This window comes from Pteronotus mesoamericanus, unplaced genomic scaffold, assembly GCF_021234165.1.
Source record: "Pteronotus mesoamericanus isolate MK-2021 breed Mesoamerican mustached bat unplaced genomic scaffold, CSHL_Meso_final contig_303, whole genome shotgun sequence".
Classification (NCBI taxonomy): Eukaryota; Metazoa; Chordata; class Mammalia; order Chiroptera; family Mormoopidae; genus Pteronotus; species Pteronotus mesoamericanus.
Window position 1 is genome coordinate 363923 of NW_026555130.1, and position 16594 is coordinate 380516.

At 40.1% G+C, this 16594-nt stretch overlaps 1 protein-coding gene across 1 annotated transcript in view; it reads right to left on the reverse strand.

Annotated features, from left to right (window-relative positions):
• Window positions 1-16594, reverse strand: part of LYST (lysosomal trafficking regulator) — a 131282-nt gene that overhangs the window by 61301 nt on the left and 53387 nt on the right. The window contains exons 22-28 of the mRNA XM_054575499.1: window positions 13850-14471; window positions 11990-12167; window positions 10112-10281; window positions 8640-8870; window positions 5557-5723; window positions 4513-4665; window positions 222-383 (exon numbers count right to left, since the gene is read on the reverse strand). Coding sequence (XP_054431474.1) covers window positions 222-383; window positions 4513-4665; window positions 5557-5723; window positions 8640-8870; window positions 10112-10281; window positions 11990-12167; window positions 13850-14471 — 1683 coding nt within the window. The remainder of the gene's footprint in view (window positions 1-221; window positions 384-4512; window positions 4666-5556; window positions 5724-8639; window positions 8871-10111; window positions 10282-11989; window positions 12168-13849; window positions 14472-16594) is intronic.

The window sequence follows — 16594 nt, forward strand, 5'->3', positions numbered from 1 at the left end:
TGAATTGTATGAAATAGTTTTGAAAAGTGCACATAGTGACATAGTAGAAATCAGTCAAATGAAGGTGAGGAGATCAGAAAGGTGAATATCATTCCGGTGACTTGCTAATAAATGATTTGCTGCACATGCATCGCTTGAAATTTAATCCTACAAAAGCATTTCCTGAGAAATGTTTCCTCAGATTGAACAGGTAGAACTGGCATTCAGGACCATTACTGCACCTGCTCCGAGAGGTACCACACAGGGAGTGGATCCAGGAGAAAATGGGGGGAATGAGTCTTGATTGAACGCACTGAAGGAAAAGTGCATCGGAAGTTGACCATAGGAACGAAAATGGCGTCTTGGTAGGTGAGGAGCAGTGGAACCCTTCATTGGAATTGAACCTTTGTTTTAGATTATGAAAACATATATCAATTTCCATAAACATTCTCTATACACATTACTTACATATGACTAAAATATGATATTTTAATGACTCATCCTGCAAGATACTTAAATATTTTAATAGCATTTTAGATTGTCCACTATTTTAGGTAATCAGTATTTTTAATCAGTTAATACATTTTGGTGGGTAGAGTCCCCTTTGAGACAAAAAACCCCAAAGCAAATAAAAAGAAAAAATTTGTCTCTGTGATATATTCAAGAATAGTATTTCAGACTCTGCCCTTAGTTTAAGCAGACTCTCCCTAATGTGACCCCTCGGACAGCCTGCACCTACGTGAGCAGCCGACGCCCCTGGCCCCGGGGCACGGCCACACACTGAACGAGGGGGTGTGAAGTCCTCTGCAGGACTGTGCGTCGGCAAAGTGGAGGGCTGCACTCATGCTGTGAGGCTGCACAGAGCTGCGGTGGCCCTAAGCAAACTTTTTCTAAGTTTCAGTTTCTTCATATATAAAGCATGGGGTAGGAAGGAAAATAGAGCCTTACCCACGGGTAGACATTTGTCACTATCTGACACTATATTAAATATATTTCTTTACAGATTTAATGATCATTTCCTCCAGGAAAATATAAGTTCCATGAGAGCAGATACAATAACTGTTACATGGCGAATGCTCAATAAATATGGTTGATGGTCGGAAGAATGACTAAAGAGAATTGTTCTGTAGATTAATAAAATAATGGCCATAAAACACAACACTTATACAAGGAATCAAAAGCTGTTAATAGTTGGTAATATTATTAATGGTTGAAATATAAAGGAAATTCATACACTATATATACACACATATATATTTATTTATGACAGTTTAAATTTATGTGTATCCCCTTAAATAATGCCCAATGCTTACCTTCACATTCATGTATCAAGGTGATATGTAGTTTTTCAAACTGATAAGCAGTAAAAATATGTATATATAAAATAATGTACATTACATTACTACCCTGTTTATAATAGCAAAATCAAAAAAGGAAAAAAACAACCTTTGTTTTTTAATAAAGGTTAGGAAAGACAATCATGGCAAGTGGATATAACAGATTATTATGCATTTGTTCAACATAAACAATATTTACAGTATATGGAAAGATGTCTATAATATATTTATTAGAAACAGAAGCCAGGTACAACCAGAGGTAGAGTATCACACTGCCGAGGCAAAATTACACTTTCTCTTGTGTATCTCTCTACCAAAAACCCACAAAGGCCAAGCAACTGGTGCCCTGTTCACTGGGTGGTAGGGAACTGCCGGCCGTGAGCGGAAGACAGGTGCATGTGAGACAGACTGTAACGAGGCTGGCCCGACAGTATCACAGCACCTGGCTCCTCCCAGTACAAGACCTGAATGTGGAGGTCTGATGACAGCACTGCTCAAGGCACTCTGGCCCCAGCCCACGGACATCCTGATTCCCACTCCAAGTCAACCTGCTTATTGTCAAAGAGCCCGGTGTGGCCCTAACAGAAGCAGCAGCTGCTGGCTGTCCTCACAAGTCCTGCTGGAGAGGCAGGAGTGGCAGTGGGGCTGGAGGTGTCACTTGTCTCAGCAGTTCTCAGTAAATGCTAAATGAGTCTGTTTAGAAAAAAGCCACCCCCACATTAAAGAGGAAGCTTGTTTTACGAGAGACCTTCGCAGGAACAGGGCATCATCTACACGACGGACACAAGGGCATCCGAAACCCCGCAGTCACTTTCATATCATGACAAACGGATTCAGAAGCCTCAGAACCACACTGCCCAGAGGAGAGGGGCTGCAGTGTTTGAATCTTTCGTACCCACAGGGTGGAGACCCAATATGTTTGACAATAACATTCACTAACAGTAAACAAACAAACAGAACAGAGTCTTTCCTGAATGCATGTGTAAAACAACATGGAACTAAACAGCAACAACTTAACACATAAGAAGTGGTATTTTGTGACAGGACTCAGATGTACTTTAGTTAAGGTTGTATTTAAAATCAGAAACTTCTAGAGAGAGATTTAAAGAGATAGGTCTTAGAGATCTGACAGACCTGGTATGAATGATACAGCTGGTATAGGTCACAAAAAGAAAAGTAGGTGTGAGTGATGCTGCTGGTGTAGGTGTGAATTGAGGCTGGAGTAGGACACAGAGGGGAGAGTGTAGGTGGTGCTGTTCCAGCAGCCTGTTGTTCTTGGGCTCAGTCGACCTGTTAAATGAGGAGCCTGGACATCTTGTCTTTTAAAGTCTTTTATCAAGTTCGAAGTTGGTAGGGTCTGTAAGCCTCATCTGGTTGACTGCAACTGTACTGACAAAGAGAAAAATATAGGCCCAGGAGAACTGGCTAGGAAAGTCAGGAGAAAAAAAGAATGTCGTAGAGAACGGACTAAACATTCTTTATCCACTTTAAAATGACAAACAAACAATAAATAGCAAACTTGGAGCTAGGTGATAAAAATGCTAATGTCTGAAGAAACAGAGGGGAGCTTGTTAGAGAAATCACAGAGAAAACAGAAAGCAACAAGAGGGCTAAGCGTAGGCTGGGGCCCAGAGTGCTGGGACACTCCTCCAGGGACCTAGGGATAAGGGGGAGAGTGAGCAGTAGCAGCAGGAAAGAAAGTAGTAAGAAAGTAGTAGAAAGTGTGGACACCCCTACGTCCACAGAGGGTGGGTTCCACCTAAACAGTCGCTGACTACATATGGATTCCTGCAAAGGAAAGGTACTGCCAAAGCCATCATTTGGCATGTACAAAGCTGAGCATTACTGCCAGACTTGGTGTCAGTGAAATTCTAGCTGGGACAAGAGGTACAACTGGGAAGCCAGCTCCAGAGACTGTTCGGGTGTTCAATTAAGGAAGGTTGTAGAGGGCAATGTGGATGTCTAGAAGTTTTATTTATATAAGCTTTTCCCCAGCATAATCTAAACATACTACTGCAAAACAATGTACATTTAATAGTTTTCTCTTCCGATGAGCCTTTTTCCACATGTCTTTTTAAAATCTGGCATAGAACTGAACACAGTGAAGGAGTATAACACATGCAGAAGAAAAGTCTGTATTAAAAAGCCCTTAAAAATTCAAGGGTGATTGAACCTCAAATAATTTCCCAAGTACTCTGATTAGAGATATATGTGTGTATACATATATATCCAGTATTCAAACACACGTGTGTTTGTGTGTGTGCACCATACAGATCCAACGTGTGGGGACGGGGTGTTTTATGCTATCTTTCTGGATTATGTGTGTGAAATTCATAGCGAATTTTGTGGAAACATAAGGGAGTTTAGCAATATTAATGCTTATTATTTGATGCTTTGTACTAATTTACAGCAAGCCCTGATGTCACACACGTTCTAACCACTTGTGAGCCACCATCGCCTCCTGCCTGGACCCCCAACCCCGTCTCCCGCTCTCCCCTAATCCCCCGCCGCGCAGGAGCCGTAGCGGTCCTTTACAAACAAATGAAAATCTGAGTATGTCATGCCGCCTGTTCTACACCTTTGCCAACACCCCACTAGGACGATGGCTGAACTCTGGCGCACAGCCACTGCGACACATGCGCTAGCCCATGCCAGCGGGGCAGCCTCATCCGCATCACTACCCGGCGCTCCACTCCGGCCAAGGGCTTCCCTTCACTTCTGCGCAAGCCCTGCTTTCTCCTGTCCCAGTGCCTTCCTGTGAGCCGTCCGCTCTGCCAGAGACACACGTCCTCTGACCCCCTCCCGGGCTAACTCCTTTCCAGCCATGTTTAAATCTCACCTCCCTAGACACTTCCCCACCTTCTGATAAACTGGTTACCCTGTCATTTCTACTCCCTATAATTCCCTACTATTTTTTAATCTCTGCAAGGGCTGATTCTGTGTCTGTTCTTTAAATCATTGTATCTTCAACATTTAACGCAGTGCTTAGCACATACTAGGTACTCAAGAGGTAATTAAATTGGAAGAGCACTGAGAAGAAGGCAGTGAGTAGCTTCTTCTGGAAGGAAAACTTTCTAAAACCTTATAGCTTACGTTTTTAAGCTAATAGTATTTAAAAAATGTGAATGGCATCCGAATATAGGAAAGCCAAGCTACCTACAACTCACAATTATTACAGTGTTAGTCCATCACTCACCAGCAATGCTCTTCCGCTTTTGAGATACTGTATGAGGGGGAGCAGAAGGTAACTGGAATGAATTTGTAAGGTTTTCTGAGTCATGGTTTGCGGTGGTCCTTATAAATTCCATAGCAGCCTGGAGAACTCTGAACTGCAGTGCAACAGCCATATCTAAAAACAAAAGGAACTAGAATGTTTTCAAGCTATGTGGTTGTCAATTTTGATTGTTACATTCATACAATATCTAAACTGTCAATAATGGTTTATTAGCATAAATTAAAATTTTTATTTTATTTATTTATCCACACCTGAGGACATTTTCATTGCTTTTAGAGAGAGAGGAAGGGAGAGAGAGGAACATCGATGCGATAGAGAAGCATCGGTTGATTGCCTCCTGCATGCGCCTGGACTGGGGACCATATGCACCTAGACTGTGCTTGAACTGTGCCCAAGCTAGGGATCAAACCCACAACCTAGGCGTGTGGCCTGACTGGGAATCGGACCCTCAACCTTTTAGTTACAGGATGACGCTCCTACCAACTGAGCCACACTGGCCAGAGCTAAATACAAAATTTTAAATCAACATGGGTTCTTGATGGTAGTAAACATTTTTTAGCTGTCTTTTAAAGCAATTTTAAAGCAAATTTTCAAATGGTCACTGTAAAATACTAACCCACAAATTTATTTCATTTTATGTAATTGTTTTAAAGAACAAGCTTTTTAATATATAAGGCAGAGGTTTAACCAAAAATTTTCACACTTTTCTGTTTAATATTTGCTAGTAAATAAAACAAAAGGGCATTATTATTCAAAATAAGCCTTTTAATTCTACTTGGTAAGAAAAATCAGCAGCTCCTTTTAATATGTTGCCTGCTACTAATTAAATAGAGACATTGCTTTTTTAAAAAACCTTTTTTTACCACTTAAAAAGGCTTCTTTTTAAAGCTGACACATATCATCACAAATTAGTAGAAAGTTTCCAAGAAGAAAGAGATGAGGTTCAAAGAGCATTTTTTGGCTACTATACAATTCCCCCCGAACTTTATCAAAATTAAATCTTACTTTGTGTCCTCTCGTTTTTGCTATTTTGAAGATATCCAAGCAATACTATAAGGTCTTCAATAACTCTAAAATATTGTGAGCCCGAGGAACTGCAGGCATGGATTGTAACGGCTATGAAAAGTTGCTGTATATCACAAGCAAGCAGTCTGTATTCATTCAAAGGCATGCTAAAAAGGAAAAGAACTTAAGGTAAAGAGAGCTGGTTGAAATTCTTGTTCTGCCAGCAGTCATTAATGCATACATTCATTCAATATTTACTCATGCTTATTCTATGGCAGGTAATACGAATTGCATGCTGGAGAAGATGTAGGAAGGCACACTTTGATTCTTATCAAAAAGGTGATTGTCCTGCAGACAACCAGATAAGTAAAGAAAACTATAAACAGTAAATCACGGTAAATGTAACAACAGAGGTTAACACAAGCTATTATGGAAATATATAGGTAGGTTCCTACCCTACACTAAAGATGGAGATTTTGTAGGTATGAATATGAACACTCTGCAAAGATTTCTCAGAAAAGATAAATTTGAATGTATTAGTTAACCCCTCTGAATCTCACTTAAATTATAGTTATTTTAAGGATTTGAAGAGATAATAGATTTGAACACATATTACTCACTCATAAATACCTAATATAGATGAATTAGTTACTTCTGCCCCTCAATTTTTAACCTTGATAACCTACCTTAATGTGTGGTATTAAGCATAAATACTTATATCCATTTACTTTTCCAAATCAAACAAAAGTTAGATATTGGCTGCTGTTTTGTGCCAATTAATAAAGTAGCTTATTAAGGACATCCAGCAAGTATAACTTATGTTTTAAAAATAACAACAACAAACTACTCTTAGGAGAAGCTTACATGTACTCTTTCTGAATTCTACCAATTTCATGCTTTGTATTGTACTCACGATTAAGTGTTCTGAGGAACTATAATACTTTGTATTTCTCATATGCCTAGCACACAGATCCTAAACAGACCAGGTGCCCAATAAACACTGAATTGAGCTGAGTATGAGGAGTGTCTCTTGTACTCAGAGCCTCCTTGGTCTAAAGCAGTGATTTTCAAACTTTGCTGTCTCATGGCACACATAAACTAATTACTAAAATTCTACAGCACACCAAAAAATATGTTTTTTGATGATCCCAAAAAAATGGGTATAATTTTGATTCATTCATACTGGACGGCTATTGTTGTGTTGGCTGTTGTCATTTTTTAAATTATACTTTATTGTTTATACTATTACAGTTGTCCCAATCTCCCCCTTTGCACCCCTCCACCCAGCTCCCCCCACTCCCTCAGGGAATCCTCACTGTTGTCCATGTCCAAGGGTCATGCATACATGTTCTCTATTCCTTATGCTGTGCTTTTATATCCCCATGACTATTCTATAACTACCAATATGCACTTCTTAATCCCTTCACCTTTCTTGCCCATCTCCTTAACCCCCCTCTCATCTGGAAACCATCAAAACATTCTCTGTATCTATGATTCTGTTTCTGTTCTGTTAATTCAGAAATCAGAACAGAACAAGGTTTTATTTTATTTTTTTATCCATACCCGAGAATTTTAGATTCAATTGTTGATAGATATGTATTTATTGACATTCTATTGTTCATATTTTTGATTTTCTTCTTAAAGAATACCTTTTAACATTTCATATAATACTGGTTTGGCGGTGATGAACTTAATTAGCTTTTTCTTGTCTGAGAAACTTTTTATATGTCCTTCAATTCTATACGATAGCTTTGCTGGGTAGAGTAATCTTGGTTATAAGTCCTTACTTTTCACCACTTTGAATATTGCTTACCAATCTCATCTAGCCTGCAAAGCTTCTTTTGAGAAATCAGCTGACAGTCCTATGGGAACTCCCCTGTAGGTAACTAACTGCTTTTCTCTTGCTGCTTTTAAGATTCTCTCTCTGTGTTTAATCTTTGGCATTTCAATTATGACATGTCTTGGTTGTTATTTTTTAATTTGACAACCTAAGGAAAATGAAGTCAGGGACCCTGACTAAACAATCAGGTATTGCATGTTTTAAAAATGTCTCTGGCATACTGGTTGAAAATCTCTAGCCTAGAAACTCACCAGGATATTCTCTGCCTTCTCTGCACAAATGGAGATAGTGTTTAATGTTTGAACATGCAATAAGATGGTGCTTCTGGAGATTTATATTTTAATGCTATGCTAATAAAAATATTATACTGTACATCATATATGCAAACACCAAAGGAACAAAGCTCAAATAAAAATATAATCTCCTACATATTTCTTAAAGCCATTAATCAATTTGGTAGGCAGCCACTTGCCAATATACTTTGGCAATTGGAAATTAATTTATGGTAGAAGACATAAAAGGAGACTAGCATATGAGTTCAAAGCACAGGCTTTTATAGTGAGACACATACAGTCTCATGTTCTCTTCTTTTTACTAGCTATGTGATCTTCAAGTGACTATATACCTCTCTAATCCTTAATTTCCTATTGCTGATGGCATAATAATTTTTATAAGATACACCTGGAACCTTTGTAAACATATAGGGTGGGGCAAAGGTAGGTTTATAGTTGTGAGTATGCAAAACACAGAGTTTATTATGTTATTACACTATTTATTAATTATTGTGTTATTTTCCATATGAACAACTGTAAACCTACGTGTGTCCCACCCTGCATTTGAAGATAGTTAAATTTATTCAACATGTCTTCAGGTTCCAGATACCTAAAAGTAGGTCATATAAATACCTTCTTATATTTTTTTTTATTTAGGGGAAGGGAAGGAGAAAGATAAGAAGAGAAACATGGATGTAAGAGAGAAACATCGATTTGTTGCTTTTGCAGGTGCCGTGACCTAGGCATGCGTCATGACAGAATTGAAATCATGACCTTTAGGTTTGCAGGACAGTGACCAGCCTACTTAGACACACCAACCAGGGCTAAATATCTTCTTTTAACCTAACTGTGTTGAAAATGATGGAAAATATGTCCCCTCCAAATTTCATCTAACTTAATCAGTTTTGTAGGAAAGTTCCCTATCCAAAGTATTTATCAGATGTAGTTTTAAATAACGATTTAAAACTTACTTCTTTTCTAATCCATTCAGGGCTGCTACTGTATTACATAACACGTAGAGAAGACCATTATCCAGCAACATATCTGCTACCTTAGAACAAGAATTTAATATCTGGAGAAGAAACAGGAGAGCAGTGTGCAAGAGTGTGTTGTCATATAGAGAGGTCTCTATTAGTCCCAGAACAGGAATGACAGCCCACTTCTGAAAAAGTTCCATGTTCTTCACATCTTCCAGATCAAATCTATAATATATAATACACAGATAAGAGCACATTAGAAAGACTTAACAACAAAGTAAGAAAAAAATGATTGTAATATTGCCCATTTTAACTTGATTTTGAAGCTTTAAAAAATAAATTTGAGGAACAAGGATTGTTAACCTTTTTTAAGATCACAGACCCCCTCTGAAGATAAAAGGTATTGTTAAAAGTATGTCCCAAAGTACAAGCACAAACACACAAATGAAACATATAAACAATTTCATGGTTTTATACGACTCACTTTAATTCATCCATTAGCCACTTAGCTGTCCAAAGAACCCCTGCTTTGGGGGTCTATGTAACAAGTGCACTGGAAAATAATAATAATAATAATAATAAATTATTATTCTCCATAGAATTTGACAAACTGAGTTAGTAAAGAGAGGTCTAGAAAAGAGTCTTGAGCTCTTGTCCCAATACTATTGCCTGTCACGGAGGAAGACTCTTCAAGCATTTTGCACCTCATTTTCCTTACCTGTCAAATATGAGTGGTGATATCTGCCCTACTCTTTCCCAAAGATGTTGTGGGAATGAAATGAGATAATGCAGAATCACTTTGAAAGAGCCAAAAGCTGTATGCAAATGAAAAGTCCTGCTGTCATGACCACAACAGCTAAATTTCTCAAGGTCTAAATCGGTCTACTTAATAAAAAGAGACAATTAATAATAATGATAATAATGAGTCACTCATTTCTATCACAGACAGAAATAATAGTTTATCTTTCCTGTCAAACTTCTGGTCCAGGAGAAAACATTCTTTTATTTTTGTGCATGTTTGCTAACCCTTCCGCATTATGCCAGGGTCAGAGCTCAGGAACCAGTGCGCCAGGGTTTCCAAGTACGGAACAGCTCTTCCTCAGACAACCTGAGGGCTCCAAGAGGCAGGGGGCTTCTCCATGGATTACTCATATCATCTGCTGCTAGCACACGAGCCACCTCTGTTCAATAACCTTCTCCTGTGGATGCTGGATATCTAATCTTAACTCTCACTTTCATCTGATGCAACATTTATGTTTCTAGTCTCTAGCTAATGAATGAAATACAACGGGAAAAATATCAGAAAGAATATCATACGGAAAATCATAAGTTGATTCACCTGGAAAATGACTTTTAACAGATTTTTTCTAAAAGTGACCAAATAATTTTGTTAAGAGCCAGTTTCTTAAGTTTTACATTTAAGACAAAAGATCTTCAAGTTATGGTGGAGGAAAGAATGCACTTACTCTTCATCAAGGCCAATATGTCGACCAAAGAGCATTTCTATGAAGCACTCTAATAGCTCCCGAGTTCCCCGATGAAGATACAACTGATTGGCTAGCAAGGAAAAGCCACGATTCTTCAGAAATTTATCTTTTTGCTCCTTAGATGCTCTATTAAAATATGCATCTAATAGCTGTGGAAAAAAGTAAGACAATTTAGATAACATATTAAAATTTTATATAATGTATACAAATCAGTTAATATACTTGTTAGTTATTGTTTAATTTCATGTGCGTAGACATAGAAAGCTAAAAAAAAATGCCACCTCTATAGCAAAACAAAATAAACTTTCTCTCTGACTACTACAGAATGCTAAAAATGACTCTACCTTCTGAATATATTTGTCTGAATATATATATATATATCTGAATATATTTGAATATATATATCTGAATATATTTGTGATGGGAAAACTAGCTTTTTAAGCCAAACATGAACCCCTAGAGGACTAACAGCCTTAGTTAAGTATATGTAGAATATTTGTGCCTAATTCTGAAGGAAAAAAAATTAGTCAACACTGCTCTGTGCTATCTGCAAGTGCACATGCACATGCACATGTGCATGTGTGTGTGCCTAGACCTCTGTTTCTGGACTTCTTCACAGATTATTTATCATAAGCACAGGCCCACATTTCCACCCTTTCCTAGCATCTTAAACACCAATACATATAAAACCAAATTAATTCTTCTGCTTTCCGAACTCATGTCTTGCATGGTTCTGTTCTTAGACCACAGTAGCACCATCCTCCCAGGCTTCAGGGCTAACCTTTTCCTGCCCCGACCCTCTGCGTGTAATTATGAAAGCCCCGCTGCTCAGCTCCAGACAATGCTCTCCAATCTGCGCGTCCCCGGAAGCCCCACTTCCCCGGATGGGAAACTCGTCCTTGCTCCCCGGACTGCTGTCCGGCCTGCTCGGGGAGACCGCCTCCTGTCCTCCTGCGAGGGCTCCTTCACAGTGCTGACAGGCTCTTCCCAAAACACACATTTATTTACTGCCCCACTTAAAATGCTTTCTAATACCAAATACACATTTTGCACGAAACCAACTCTGGTTCCCCCATCAGAATTAATTGCTTTTCCTGTGCTCCCCCTCTTCCTTATTAATACTGCCACTGAAGCACTCATCACAGAAGTCCTTACATTTTACTTAGTTGATATGTGTCTCTCTTCCTCACTAGACTATAAACTCCTTGAATGTACGGGCTTATATTATTCCCCTTTATATCTCACATAGCAGCTAGCCCAGTGTTTTGCACATGAAATGGAAGCTCAATAAATACTGGGTTGAACTGCAAGTGATTAAACAATATCCTACATCTATGTATTTATCTATATTTACTTAATACCTACCATATACCAAACACAAGATGCCTACCCTCATGGGGTTTCTGTTTCAGTGTGGGAGATGAAAAAAACAAGCTCACAAATAAACAAAAAAGGTAATTACAAGGCATAACTAGGATCCATGCTAGAGTAAGCAAGCATAGGGCGTGAGGGCAGCTATTTCAGAAGGTGATCAGGAAAGGCCCCTGAGCTGAAACCTGAAGTGAATACCTATACTCTGAGACTACACTGCAGGAGAGATTCTAATGAGCTCTGTTTTCCTCATAATTGGTAGACTTAAAACATATATATAATTACGTGAATCAATAAATGAAGAAGGGCTTAAAATTAGATGATAATACATAGGAAAATATGGATAAGAAGTCACAAATGCAACAGTTGATTATTCCCAAGTATAAAATAAATCTTTAGGTTTACTTTAACATATATAATTTCAAAGCATAAGTCACGCATTTATTTATTTTCCGAATTGAAACCACATCCAGTCCTTGCCCTTACTTTAATAACTCCTTGCTGTATAGCAGGTGACGGGTGGTTCACGAGGACCAACAGCACGTCTGCTTGAATCAGCTTGCCCATCACATCTTCAAGCATAACATCAGGCAGCACGAGGAGAATGCCACTTAAGAGCTCATACAGTCCACAGCATATGGGAACCAAGCAATCTTCATTTACACTACAACAGACCAAAAGAGTCTTACTAACACAGTATCCGGGGGACGCGGACACGACAATTCCCTTATGACCGGGCTGCATTCTGAGAGACGCTTCATTAGGCGATCTCATCTGTGAGCAACAGCAGGGCACGCTCACCCACTGGACGGCGCAGCCCGCTGCCCACCCCAGTTAGAGGGCACACCACAGTTGTGTGTGTGGTTCTTTGTTGATGGAACCATCATTATGCAGCACATGACTGTTGTCATAATTTTAACATGTGAAACAAAAGTTCATTATGTTAAATTAAAAAATGTTTCCAAATTTAACTGTGATTCACAAATTTGCTATCATTTTGTTGTCACCAGTATCTCTCAGGCAGATAATCTCCTGAACGCTATTCTACTCTATACCTATGAAGTCCAATACTGTAGTCACTAGCCACTGGTGCTATTTAAACTATTTAAAATTAAATTTAAAATATTCAGCTCCTTGCCCTGGCCGGGTGGCTCAGTTCATTGGAGCATTGTCCTGTACACAAAAAGTTGTGGGTTTGATCCCTGGTCAGGGCACATACCTAGGTTGTGGGTTTGATCCCTGGTCAGTGCAGTGGTGTACGGGAGGCAGCTGAGCCATGTTTCTCTCTTACATCCTTGCCCTGTCTCTAAAATTAATAGACATTTCCTTGGGAGAGGATTAAAGAAAATTCTGCTCTTCCTTTGCACTAGCCACACTTCAAGTGCTCAACAGGCACACGTGGCCAGTGTCTACTATGTTGGGCAGGACACGTAAGACATTTCTGTCCTCGCAGTTTCTTGGACTGTGCTACTTGAGAGACTTCTGGAAGAAAACTAACTCTTATAATTTCCATGACCTGAAGAGTTTTTCTCTAATAACCATAAGAATTAAATAAAACACAAGACTGTTTTCTTGAGAACTATTTATGGTTTAAGCTTTTTGTTAAATGTGTAATTCAATATTACCCAGCATTAAAATAAGGAGGAAGGTATCTTTCTGTTTGTCATTAAAATGTTTTTTGAGGGGAGACCCCAAAACAGAATTTTTAATAAAAAACTGTGTATTTATTCTTACATGTTTAAACTGCAGTCACCTTCAAAGTACCCTCCATTTGATGTAATACACCTATTGAGACTTTTTTCCACTGTTCAATACAGTTTTTGAACTTGTCAATTTTGATGCCCTTTAGTGTTTCTGCCATTTTTTCCACATCAGCAAAATGTTTCCCTTTGAGGACTTTTTTCATTCAGGGAAACAAACAAAATGTCACTTGGGGGAAGATTAGGTGAACAGGGAGGGAGGGTGGAGTATGGGGGTCATGCTGCTTTGGTCAGAAACTGCTAAACACTCAGTAAGACTTAGGCAGATGCACTTGTAAATCACCCATCATGAAATGGGCAAACGCACTGAAAGAGTCTTCAAAAAAATAATTTCCTGAAGCCAAACTCAGCCTCTCACAACAATGCCAGCTGGTCCACTGGTACTGATGGGTTCCTAGAACACTCACCTAGAGGGGGAGGTCTGTACTACAGGGGCCCGCACTCCAGAAGATAATTCCGGTTTTTTGAGTCCCTCCTCGTATTGTAAGAAGTGACAAAATGAAGACATTTCTACAAGTATAGAATTCTTAAAAGAATAGTAAAAAATGTAGAAGGGGGGGGTCAACGTGCAAAAACATGTGAGTACCTGAGAGCATTTGCAGTTCGATTGCGGTTTGGCTCATAACCAGGAGAAAAGGCTAAGTTTTCCCAGTCCTCAGTGCTCCTGTCAACAAGACTTGGCCAGCGGCTGACGGCTGTGGACCCGTTCTGTGAAGGAAAAGCCAGCCCCAGGCTCGCAGTGGTGCTGTGGCTTTGCTGGAATGAGGCCAGCCCCCTCAGGTAATCAGGGCGGCGTGGGCAGGACTCATCCCCAGGGCTGTCACCATCTGTTCTGGGTTCCGCTTCCAACTCTTTGTGATCTCCTTTGGCTGGAAACTCCGATGTTCCTTTGGGGCCACCAGTGACAGAGGCTTGTCCTGAAGGGACAGCTTCCACCTCACACACAGCTTTTGCAGACTCACAGCTACTGAGGAATGTGTCCTCTTCGCCTCTTTTCAGTGTCTCTGAACTCCCCGGAGGACGCCCTTTCACGGGCCGAGCAGCAACGTGATCGCTTGCAGCACTCTGTAACCTGTCGATGCCGCCGTCTGAGCTTGCTGTCAGTTTCTGTGGCCGCATTAGAGGAGAGGCAGGAAGTGCTGGCAGGCTTCTAGAGCGCCGCAGGCTGGCAGCCTTCTGCAGTGGAATAATTTGGGGGGAACTGCTTCCTGGTAAGAGTAGACAGAAAAATACTGCCTGTTAAGTGGGAGCACTTCCTTTCTACACTACCAGTCACAACCAGAGCAATAACCTGTTCATCCGGCACCGTTAAAGAATCCATACAATCAATATTCCTAGTAACTAATGTTTGAAATTCTCAAGTGCCAGAATTATTTTTCTTTTAACTACTTTTTATTAAAATCTTCCAAAACTCTGTCTTTTCCTAGCTACTTAACAAAATACAGTATTGATAGAATGACTCAAAATCATGAGGACTGATGATTCTACTGTAGTGGAATCAAGTGAATTAAGTAAAACTTAATTCCCCTGCAGTTACTAGGATGTAGTTTGACATAATGGAAAGAATGGGCTTTGCAGCTATAAGTGGAGTCAGGTGATCGTTCCGTTAGTCCGGTGTTTTTGGGCAAACCACTTAATTCCATGAGTACTGGTTTCTACAAATGTAAAGTAAGCATCTGGAAGTATCTATCTTGAGGCTGCTGTAAGGCTTAAGTGAGGTATTTGCGATGTGCCAAGCACAGTGCCTGGCACAGAACAGGTGCCCGGTAAATGGCAGTAATCATTGTCTCGTTGTCATTATTATTAGACTGAGTGAACCTAGGCCGTTCTCTCTCTCCATTTCTGTAGTCACTTCTTGCTGCTATTAGTGAGAAGCAATCATTTTTTTCCCTTCTTGCTATAGCGCTCCTATTAGCTTCTAATATTCTATGAAGGAGACCAGAAAAAATCCCTCATTCTAAGAGCAGGAGATATAAGTGCATGCTATGGTGTGGTCTGCAGACCAGCGCCCCCTGCATGACTGTTAGGGACGCACATGCGCAGGTTCCACCCCAGCTCTATGCAGGCCCAGGAATCTGTTTTATTTAACAAGCTCCCCGGCTGATTTTTCACAGGCTAAAACCGGCGAAGCCTTCATATAGAATAAATGGGCACTGAATGAACTGCTTTAGGGCACAGACTTTGTGCTAATAAAATAGCTCCACAGCTCAGATGTTTTTCCTAGTTATTTCTGGATTGTGGCTGGAGGGCTAAGCCTGCTAAAAGATTCTGTTCAAAGAGCTGGGGAAAATGACTGTATTTGAAAATGTTCCAGAATGATGTACAATGACTTTTAAAATAGACATTTGCTATAAAATAAAATTAATTAAAACACAGCCTTAAAATAGTATAATGCAAGGCTATAAAATGTACTAGAGAATAACTGAAACACTTTAGGAGAGAAACTGGAGATTCATGCCCATGTATCTCAACCTCAGCTGCAGTGTTTAATAATTTGTACTGCAGCCCGTGACAAGACCAGATGGGGCTGACGATCAAAGCAACGCCCAGCAGTCAGCAAAGGAAGATGCACAGCCAGTTCACAGCCAGGACACACGCACCTGTTTTTTCTTTATAATGGTAGAGATGAGGAAGTCTGTGAGGAGTAAATCAGGAAGGTAGCAAAGCATTGTCAGCTTAAAGACTTGAACATACTTGCTATGAAAACAGGAGAGGGAATTAATTCTGAAAACTAGGAAAGTCAAGGGCAGCCAGCATGAAAGGCTGGCCGCGGGTGGAGACCCTCGTCACGGCGGGAACTCCGCCATGACTTCCTCCAGCAGCTCTCGGCAGTGAGTATGGAGAGATGGAGGCAAGGGTGCTGTTTTTAGGCCAAGAAGGCCAAGAAGGCAGAGAGGACAAGAAAACTGAAGACAGTGTTCGGAAAACTACTGGTTCAAGGGATCTAGGCTGGATAAGGAAAACAGGCAGAGGGAAACCTGGGAGGGTAACAAGAATCCAGAAGGCAGGCGCCTGATATTAGGGAGGTGGGAAGCGCTCCTGCTGAGACGAAGTGCAGGACAGACGTACCCATACTGGCAGACAAAATAGAGGGACAGGTCCCCAGGGTCAATGACTATGAGGCTGGACTATTGGATGGCCATTCTCACGGCAAGTGAACTTGTCTAGAATGATATGTTTAGGTAGGAGGAAAGGGTGAGCCAAACAAAGCTTCCGAAGACAGTAGGAAAATACATCAGAAGCTTAAAGACAAATGACTGTAAGAGGAGACAGAGAGGTGCAGAGTAAGACAGCACGAGCCCATTATTTCCTAAGTTCTCCTGAGCATCTC